General features: G+C 45.6%; 1 protein-coding gene across 2 annotated transcripts; it reads right to left on the bottom strand.

The window, feature by feature from the left end:
• Window positions 1-3,497: 3,497 nt before the first annotated feature.
• On the bottom strand, window positions 3,498-10,036 carry CTSV (cathepsin V). Of its 2 annotated transcripts, none has more exons than XM_017871464.1 (8): window positions 9,797-10,036; window positions 8,638-8,773; window positions 8,215-8,337; window positions 7,972-8,118; window positions 7,239-7,463; window positions 6,254-6,419; window positions 5,436-5,553; window positions 3,498-3,891 (listed from the first exon to the last, which is right to left on the bottom strand). In XM_017871464.1, the coding sequence occupies exons 2-8, from the start codon at window positions 8,761-8,763 to the stop codon at window positions 3,792-3,794; spliced, it is 1,005 nt and encodes a 334-aa protein (XP_017726953.1). In that variant the 5' UTR covers window positions 8,764-8,773; window positions 9,797-10,036; the 3' UTR covers window positions 3,498-3,791. The 2 variants fall into 2 exon arrangements, with proteins under 2 accessions (XP_017726953.1, XP_017726955.1); XM_017871466.1 differs by having other exon boundaries at window positions 9,644-9,857.
• Window positions 10,037-10,439: the final 403 nt, after the last annotated feature.

The raw sequence follows: 10,439 nt of genomic DNA, 5'->3' as shown, positions 1-10,439 counted from the left end.
GGCCTATAGTATGATGCCCCAGTGTCATAACTACACTCCCACATCAGCAAACTCCTTCCTCTTAATATGCTCCATCATTTCCGTCTCACCCTTCCTTACTTCCTTTGCAACTCAAGTAAGAAAACAATTTAGATGTTCCAGTATAGGAAATAGTTGCTGAGACCAGCTCCGTCAGGGAGACCCTAATCCAGTGGTGCTAGAGGAATTAAAGACACACACACACATTTAGCGGGTGGAGTGGGAAACCAGGGGACTCACAGCCTTCACTGCTGAGAGCCCCGAACAGAGATTTACCCACACATTTGCTGACAGCAAGCCAGTGATATGCACTGTTTCTATAGATGATAATTAAAAGTATTCCTTACGGAAAACAAAGGGATCAAAACAGACATGGGCTCTGGCTAGTTATCTGCAGTAGGAGCGTGGGAAAAGAAAGAGAGATCAGCCTGTTGCTGTGTCTATAGAGAAAGAAGTAGACATTAAGAGGCTCCATTTTGTTCTGTATTTGAGATGCTGTTAATCTGTGACCCTACCCCCAACCTTGTCATTGCAAGAGACATGTGCTGTGGTGACTCAAGGTTTAATGGCTGTGCAGGATGTGTCTTTGTTAAACAAGTACCTGAAGGATCTTTTAAACCAGCTTGCTGGTTAAAAGTCATCACCATTCTCTTAATCTCAAGTACCCAGGGACACGTACACTGCCAAAGGTCGCAGGGACCTCTGCCTAGGAAAGCTAGGTATTGTCCAAGGTTTCTCCCCATGTGATGGTCTGAAATATGGCCTTGTGGGAAGGGAAAGACCTGATCGTCCCCCAGCCTGACACCCATGAAGAGTCTGTGCTGAGGAGGACTAGTACAAGAGGAAAGAAGGCCTTTTGGCCGTCGTTGGCAGTTGAGATAGAAAAAAGCATCTGTCTCCTGCCCGTCCTTGGGCAATGGAACATCTTGGTGTAAAACCCTATTGTATGCTCTGTTTACTGAGATAGGAGAAAACCGCCTTATGGCAAAAGGTGGGATTTGCTGGCGCAATGCTGCTAAAAGCTTTATGGAGATGTTTGCATATGCGTATCAAGGCACAGCATTTTCCTTTAAACTTATTCATGTCACAGAGATTTTATGCATATGTCTTACTGTCTGATTTTCTCCCTACAGTGATCCTATTATCCTGCCACTCCCTTTCTTTAAGATGAGAACGATATTATCAACTAAATACTAGGGAACCAGAGACCTGCCCGCAGTGGCGTCCTCACTGTATGCTGAGCGCCGGTCCCCTGGGCCCACTTTTTCTTTCTCTATACTTTGTCTCTGTCTCATATTCTTTCTCAAGTCTCTCGTATCCACCTAAATGAGAAATGCCCACAGATGTGGAGGGGCGGCCACCCATTCACAGGAGCATGTTCCTTAAGGTCACAGTCACTCATGCTACTGTATTGATGGCCTTAGTGAATCCCTTTAAGCGGTTTACCCCCGGCAGGGCCACGTGTTCCTTGCCACTCATTCCAGTAAAACCCACAACCTTCGTGTGCGGCTGTCATGGCCAATCACTAACATGTCAGTGCGGCAGAGATTTTGTTAATGGCCAGTTTGGGGCCAGTTTATGGCCAGATTTTAGGCCTGTTTCCCAGGCAAATATTGGTATAAGTCTGTGCTTCAGACTATGATTTTTCAAGTCTACTGGATGTTGAAAACTGCTTTTAGACAACACCTCAGTTTGTAACTTATTCACAAGTTTAAAATGTTTCAAAGGTCTTTTGAAAATTATTAAAACTTTCAAATTATCTCTATTTATAGTTTTCTGAGGGGTGCTGTTTTGACAGGATTGGAAAACTTTTTCTTTGAATAAAAGCCCACATCAACTCTTTCATTCAATTCCGATGCCTAGATGTTTCCTAAGCCTTGGGTCGTTTTCCAGGATATCTGTGGGAGAGTACTGAACTTAGGCCTGCTGCCTCAAAGACAAAGGAATTCCTTTCTCAGGAAAATCAAGACTGGAATATAGGTACACTGGATTTTCCAGATGACGGCTGTGGACAAGGCCTATCGAAGGCTTTTCGGGATAAACACAGTCCACATCCCCTTCCCTCCCACCTGCATCACAATGGATCACACTCTCAATTAAATATCACCAGCTCAGTCCCCTGTTTATTTTTTTATTGAACTGAAAACATGGGTTTTTAAACACACATGGGGCCTCCTTTAGCCTGCACAATGTGGGATTAATATCTCACTATTCTTCACGGCTCTAAAGATACATGCTTTACCAATAAACAAGTTAAATATCACCCATAATTCAACCCCAAAGTTAGGTGTACTTTCTCCCCGTATTTTAAATATGCAAAGATATTGTTTTATTGCATATTACTACCTGTGTAAACTATATGCTTAGTCCCTTTACTACCCCCCTTTATTTTTAATTCAGGGACCAAGGCAGGCAGAGTCTGGCCCAAGTGAACTTCCGACCTATTCCTTGTATGATACTCTTATCCATCTTGGGCCAGAGGCACTCTTTTTGTGGGCCCAGCACTGATCTCGTGTGGACCTTGAACAAGTATCTCCAGCTACTGCCAAATGCCTGAGATTTGTTAATCCACCACCATAACATTTATATTTTTGCTACATACTAGTGTAACAAACAAGCTTTTCTTAGAAGAGCTAGGGAGGAATTATGTCATCAGAGACGGGAATTAAACAAAATAGCCTTAGGTAACCTAACTGCAACCCAAGTCTTCCTCAGACTGCAAAGTTGGTCACCAGCAATTCAAGAGAGAAAGTCTCCAGTAAAAAGCAGCTGTCACATTTTTATCACATAACCTACTAACCATCTTGAGGTTATGTGTCAAAGAAAGAAGACGTCTATCCTTATTCATTACTATAAAAAACCTAACGAATCTGTGCCTATTCACTTTTTTAAAAAAGTCAACTGCTTTCCTTCTTTACTAAAAACAATTTAGAGGACCGAGGCGCATAAGTGCGCAGTGGTTCACACTTGTAATCCCAACACTTTGGGAGGCTGAGGCGGGTGGATCACGAGGTTAGGAGTTCAAGACCAGCCTGGCCAAGATGGTGAAACTCTGTCTCTACTAAAATACACCAGGTGTGGTGGCACGTGCCTGCAATCCCAGCTACTGGGGAGCCTGAGGCAGAGAATTGCTTAAACCGGGGAGGTAGAGGTTGCAGTGAGCTGAGATCATGCCACTGCACTCCAGCCTAGGTGACAGAGTGAGACTTCGTCTCATAAAAAAAAAAAAAAAAAAAAATTTAGGTTTGTCCTTCCAAATTGTTTATCAAATTGTGGTAGATTCAGGAGTTGGGTTACACACAGTAACCGGGTAGCTGATAAAAATCTGTATTTTTATAACTAGAAGAGCCAGGAAGTCAGCTTTCTGCTAGCATCTTTCTCCTAATATACCATTGGCACATGAAGCTATTATTTCAGAGCTCAATTATATTTCCTGACTACACAAAAAGTCAATGCATTAAAAAAAGAAAAGGCCCCCCTTTATATACGAATTAAAGTTTATTTTAAACTGTTTTGTACATCTTTTTAAAAAATGAAAATTCAAAAGTCTTAGAATTAAGCAATGAGTCTTTGATATCATAAAGCTGTGTATAACAGTAATTAAAATACTGGTAACATTTTACCCTCGTAAAAATGTCACAGAATTCAAATCTCAACTTGGATCCTCAATGATTCAAGTGGTTTATCTTACACAATAAGCATTTGGTCAGTTTCAAGATAAAATTCCCCCAGACATGCTGTCCTTAAGTCCTTCCTCCTCACCATCCATCAGCTCACACAGTGGGGTAGCTGGCTGCTGTGGCGATTCCACAGTGGTTGTCCTTGTCTTTGGCTATTTTTACATAGCCATTCGAGCCCCATTCTGGACCCCAGCTGAAAGAGGAGCAGGTTTTCCATTTTATACAAAGAATCAAGGGAAAATTGGCTCCATTAATAATAATAGCTAATACTTAAACAGTGCTTTCCATGTGTCAGGCACTATTCTAAGTGCTGTTAATATCCATTTATAAATGTCTGGAGGCCGGGCGCGGTGGCTCACGCCTGTAATCCCAGCACTTTGGGAGGCTGACGTGGGTGGATCACCTGAGGTTTCAGGAGTTCAAGACCAGCTTGATCAACATGGTGAAACCCCGCCTCTACTAAACTTAAAAAAAAAGAGTTAACTGGGCATGTAATCCCAGCTAAGTGGGAGGCTGAGGCAGGAGAATCATCATTTGAACCCAGGAGACAGAGGTTCCAGTGAGCCAAGACTGTACCGCTGCACTTCAGCCTAGGCAAGAAGAGCAACACTCCATCTCAAAAGAAAAAACAAACAAACCAACCAACCCCACAAAAATTAGCCAGATGTGGTGGCGCATGCCTGTAGCCCCAGCTACTTGGAAGTCTGAGGCAGGATAATCACTTGAACCTGGGAGGTGGAGGCTGCAGTGAGCCGAGACTGAACCACTGTACTGTTGCCTGAGTGACAGAGCAAGACTCCATCTCAAAATAAAATAAAATTGGCTGGGCATGGTGGCTCATGTCTGTAATCCCAGTGCTTTGGGAGGCCGAGGTAGGCGGATCACATGAGGTCAGGAGTTCGACAGCAGCCTGGCCTACATGGTGAAACCCTGTCTCTACTAAAAAAATACAAAAAAAGTTAGCTGGGTATGGTAGCACACCCTTGTAGTCCCAGCTACTTGGGAGGCTGACGCAGGAGAATCACTTGAACCCAGGAGGTGGAGGTTGCAGTGAGCTGAGATTGCGCCACTGCACTCCAGCCTGGGTGACAGAGTGAGACTCTGTCTCAAAAAATGAATGAATGAATGAATGAATGTATTGATTCTTGTGGGTCCTTCACTTTTTAAGAATACTGAGGCAGAACTGGAATTCCACTGCAGCAGTGTGTCTCCACATGCTACCTTATATCACATCTCAATTAAAGAATGCTAATTGTGAGAAAATGGATTCTGACAACCTTCAAAGCCTGAGAGCTACGGAGTGAAATTCGATGACAAGGCATCCAATGACAACAGAAGGACGCACACAGACCACTGGACTCCCAGATGATCTTTTAGACTCAACAAAGAACCAGCAAAGGCAGATGTTTCTGCTTACTATTCCTTGTTGAAAAATTAGAGACAGAAAAAAGCAATCAGCTCTCAAACCTACAGGTCCACAATCCTTCGTCTGAAACCCTTGGGGCTGAATGTGTTTCAGAATTTAAAAATTTTCAAAACTTAGCAATAAAATATTACACATACATAGCAGTAACTCCAAAAAGCTTGGTACGGAATCTTCTAATCAAACCTTAGTTATTTCTGTGTTCACTCTAAGTAGAAGAAAGACTTCTGGAATTTCAAAATTGAGCTTTTGTGAACTTGTATCCAAATACCGATTTGAAACAAAAATTACCTTTTCAATTTTGAGTTTTATACCTGTTTTTGACGAGCCAATACTTGTTGTTATTTGAATTTGCTCCTTCAAAGCCGTAGCCAACCACCAGAACACCATGATCCAGGTTTTTGCTGCTGCAGTCTGGTTCAAAATAAATGCCTGGAAGAGTAAAATCAGTGCTGGGGTGAGAAGCTCCAAGTGACATGTTACAGTAACCCACCCAACCACTCTCCATAAGGGAGGCATCTCTAAATTCAGTGAAATGCCATAAACAAAAGCCAAATAAGGACCCAAACAATACTGGCCAGAAAACAGTAACGGCTGATAAAGGAAAAAAGTCAACCTCAACTCACTAGAAATCAACTAACTTCAACCAAAGTTTAAGATATTTTCTACCTAAAAAAAAAGAATATCCAAAAGATAAAACCTATTGTTTATAGCTAAGGTAATTTAGATACTTATCTCTGAGCCCAAATACCAATTAGCATAATCCCTTTCTACTCCTAGGATGTCAGTCTAAAACAACCCCAAAATAAACAAACAAAAACTTGAAGGGGTTCTGGGTTCTTTACAGTTTTCATTAATTACAGTAGTAAAAAACTTTGAGAAAAAAAGACCCAATAACCGGAAAATAGTTTGGAAAATTAGGTTGTCTCTATACAATTACATAGCCATTTAAAAATATTTATGAGAAGTTTAACATAACTAAGCATTTTCTCATGGCAAATGCAAATATCACCATGTTAAATGCACACTCTCAAAATACTCCATTCCTGCAAAGCAGGACTTCATATCAAAGAATCAATCATGGTGATGTTTCCCAATTCTGCCTAAATTTCTATAATAAAATGACACTTACCTGATTTGTAGAACTGGAAGGACGAATGGCCTGCATCCATAGCAACAGAGATGGGCCCCACAGTTGCCACTGCTTTCATCAGGGCCTTCTCCTTTCCAGCTGGGACCACCTCGAAGCCGGTGTCATTAGCAACAGAATTCTCAGGTCTGTACTTACAGATTCCATCCTTTTAAAGTTAAAGGGGGAGATCACTACCATCTACCACCTGGGGAACATTAGTTCTAGAACCAAAACACTCAGCAATTTGCAACCTAGGATTTCCAAATTAACACCTTCATAAATCGTCCCATGAAATAAAATGCTATCATTGATTTAAAAATGAAAAATTAGTCGACATTTCTTCAATGAGAACCCCTATGTCAATCTGTCCATAAAAAATTTTCACAATGGATCAAGTTCTATTATATGTAGAATGGTTTGCTTATTCTCCACGTTATGCAGAAGCAAGAACAGCTATGTGTTAACCATCTAATGTTACTTATATGTTAACCATTAGCTGTTGACCGTCTAATCGGAGAACTGTGCAAAGGCTAGTAATTTTTTTTGTTTTTGAGACGGAGTCTCGCTCTGCCGCCGAGGCTGGAGTGCAGTGGTGCGATCTTGGCTCACTGCAAGCTCCACCTCCCGGGTTCACGCCATTCTCCTGCCTCAGTCTTCTGAGTAGCTGGGACTACAGGCGCCCACCACCAGGCCCGGCTAATTTTTTTTTTGTATTTTTAGTAGAGATGGGGTTTCACCATGTTAGCCAGAGTTGTCTCAATCTCCTGACCTCGTGATTCGCCCATCTCAGCCTCCCAAAGTGCTGGGATTACAGGCGTGATTCACCATACCTGGCCAAAGGCTAATAATTTATAATGACAATACTCACAGTTTGCAGATGTAGATTCTACCATATAAAATGTGAATTCTGAAAAAAGTATCTGTTATCTCTGAAAGGGTTTCACCTTCCAAAAGCAGAGGATGAATGACAAGGAGCTCCATTTACCATTGCTACATATGGATAGGATTCCTCAGAGTCCAGGCCTCCGTTCTCCTTGACATACCGGAAGGCGCTATTCATGAAGCCACCACTGCAGCCCTGATTGCCTTGAGGATGCGAACAGTCCACCAGATTCTGCTCGCTCAGTGAGACAAGTTTCCCAGTTTTCCGGAACATCTGTCCCTCAAGAGCACCAGTCGCACTAAAAGCCCAACAAGAACCACACTGTTTCTAAAAAGGGGAAAAAAAAGCTGTCAATTTACAAGACCAATATAAATACAGTAGCCCATATATCTGAATTATCTGAATATTCTTTAAAAAAAAACAAAAACCAAAAAACCCATCACCACACTTTGGGAGGCCGAGGCGGGCAGATCAGTTGAGGAGAGCAGTTTGAGACCAGCCTGGCCAACATGGTGAAACCCTGTCTCTACTAAAAATACACAAAAATTAGCTGGGCATGGTGGTGAGCACTTGTAATCCCAGCTACTCAGGAGGCAGAGGCAGAATTGCTTGAACCCAGGAGGCAGAGGTTGCAGTGAGCCGAGATCATGCCATTGCACTCCAGCCTGGGCAACAAGAGCAAAACTCTGCCTCAAAAAAAAAAAAAAAAAAAAAACACACCAAAAACCAAAAAACCCATCATCATGTGTTGTGCCACCATCTACCACAGCAATGACACCAATTCCTTCTCGGCTTTCCTATGGAGACGGGAGGTCTGAATCTGACGCTGTCTCACCTGATTCTTCACTGGCGTCACGTAGCCTTTCTTTCTCCAATCCACAGATTTGGGAAGATCAAGAAACAGAGGCTCACGGAACACTTTCCCCTTCCTGAGTTTCTGGTTTCGAAAGCAACCCATCACCTGCCTGAATTCTTCACTGGTCTTCAAGAGAAGTAAATAAAATGTTAAAAGCAAGACTATTTTGGTGAAGAACTGAGGAGAAGCAGCACCGAGTTCAGCAATCCTCGCCACACTCACCATGTCACCAAAAGCATTCATGGCCATTGTGAAGCCATGTTTCCCTTGGCTGTATTCCCCATTGTGCAGTTCAATCATTTTCATATTCTTTTCCCACACTGCTCTCCTCCATCCTTCTTCACTCTAGAGGCAAACACACAGCTGATGGACTTCATGTCTACTTACCCAACCCATGTTCACCCAGCCGATTTGCAGGCAGAAATGAAGAGAAACCATGGCCAGGGATGGCTTGATACATCTCTGGGAGCTGTTCTCCAAGCTGAGACACAATGGAGATCTATGCCCATACTGCATCTATAATGGGTGCTGTTAGGTTATTGCCTGGTAAGGTCTGGCCTCTAGAAGCTACTCTCTGGCTATCAACTCCCAACAGCAAGGACCATCTCTCCAGAGTCCCTCTGGACAGTTTCAGATGTTACCAACCGCGCCATATAATCTTCTGTGTGTTGCCTTCCACTGGTACCACTTTGTATCCAAATTTTGGTCAAATTTTGGAACAGCGGAGGCTATCCCCAAGCAAAAGGCAGCCAGGACGAGCGAAAGATTCATGTTTCAAAACCTAGAAAGGGAAAAGAAATGCGTATCTGATTAGACCAATCCTAAAAAGCCATCTTACAGCCCCCGTGGAATAAAAAGATTTCAATTATTCTCCCTGGCATTTCCCCAAGGACTGTGGAACAGGCTGAAACAGGCCTACTGGAGGTATTTGATGGGCCCATCAAGATGAAAAGCAGCCTGCAGAGTTGGAGGCGTTGAAACAGCATATGCGATAATTCAGGGTATGAGAAGGGTGTGAAGATACCTGACAGATGAGAAGCTTAACGCGAAAACTACGGAACAGCTGGTCCAGGTTTCGCACCAATTGCACTGAGGTCATTCAGGCAAAACGTCACTAATGAAGACACACCATCCCAAGTAGGTGCAAGCGGTTCCCCAAGGAACACCACCTCACACCTTCCTGGCCGATACACAGCAGGAGATGAACTATGTCTTCCAACCTCTCCTTTTGGAATAAAACCTTTCTGGAATCCCTTTCCAGGAGACACTGGGAAGGAGGGCACCCACTACTCCCGCCGTCCCACACCTGGGTCTCTGCTTCTCGCTCCCCTAAACCGGGGCAGGGTCACGAGGCCGCGCCGTTGGAAGCCAGGGGCCCCAGGGCCAGGGCGCGGACCGGGGCAGGCAGCTCCCGGGGCTCCGGGCGGGCCAGGGCCGCGTCGCCTGCTCTCGCCCTCCGCACGCGCCCGCCGCGCCCCGAGAATGTTTGCGGCGGCGCAGGGAGTGGGGGCTCCGCAGCCGGGATGCGGGGGTGAAGCCGCCCGATCCCGCTCGGCGTCAGCCCGCAGGGTGACTGACCTGCGCCGCCTGGGAACTCCCAGTGGTCCCGGCGCCTCCCTGGGGTCCCCAACCGCCCTCCCCCGTTCCCCACCTCGAGGCTGGCAGAGCGCTGGGCAGAAGCTCTCACTCCCAGGGGTCGCGCCCGCCTCCTCTCAGTGTCCCTGGGTTCCCTCCTCTCAGTGTCCCTGGCTTCCCTCCTCCAGTCCCCCTTCGCCCTGCCCCTCGGTCTGGTGGGGGCGCTCACCAGCAGCCGTCGCAGCTGCGCAGGCGCCCTCGGCTAACAAACCTCCGCCTCACAGATCTCCGCGGTTCTGGCTCAGGGTCGCCCGACTGGGGATTTAAGTTTCCAGGCGGCCTTCCCCGCCCCCACCGCCTGCCCGCCCTGCGATTGGCTGCGCCGGCCACTGGGCGGGGCCCCGGGCGCTCTGAGCCCGCACGTGACGCAGCCCGGTCCCAACCTGTCTCAGGTCTGGGCGCGCCTACCCCGATGAACCCGGGCTGCTGGGAGCGCAGCCAGGCGCCCGGGGGCTGCGCGGAGGACGGGGAGGCGCCTCCCTGAAGGGCTCACATCTACCGAGTATCCCGACCTACTGCGCTGAGCAGCTTGAGAGTGGTGGAAATTGCTTTTACTTACCTACTGTCTGCTTGTGGGTTACAACGTCTCTTCCTCAGTATTCAAAGTGTGCTTCTTTTGAGATTTAATAACTTTACTTTAAAAATATTTAATATCGGCCGGGCGCGGTGGCTCAAGCCTGTAATCCCAGCACTTTGGGAGGCTTAGGCAAGAGAAATCACTTAAGTCCGGGAGGCGGAGGTTGCAGTGAGCCAAGATCATGCTGCTGCACTCTAATCTGAGCGACAGAACCAGACTCTATCTCAAAAAAAAA

The sequence above is a fragment of the Rhinopithecus bieti genome, unplaced genomic scaffold, assembly GCF_001698545.2.
Source record: "Rhinopithecus bieti isolate Rb0 unplaced genomic scaffold, ASM169854v2 scaffold_6063, whole genome shotgun sequence".
Lineage (NCBI taxonomy): Eukaryota > Metazoa > Chordata > Mammalia > Primates > Cercopithecidae > Rhinopithecus > Rhinopithecus bieti.
This window is presented reverse-complemented; position numbering and strand designations above follow the sequence as displayed.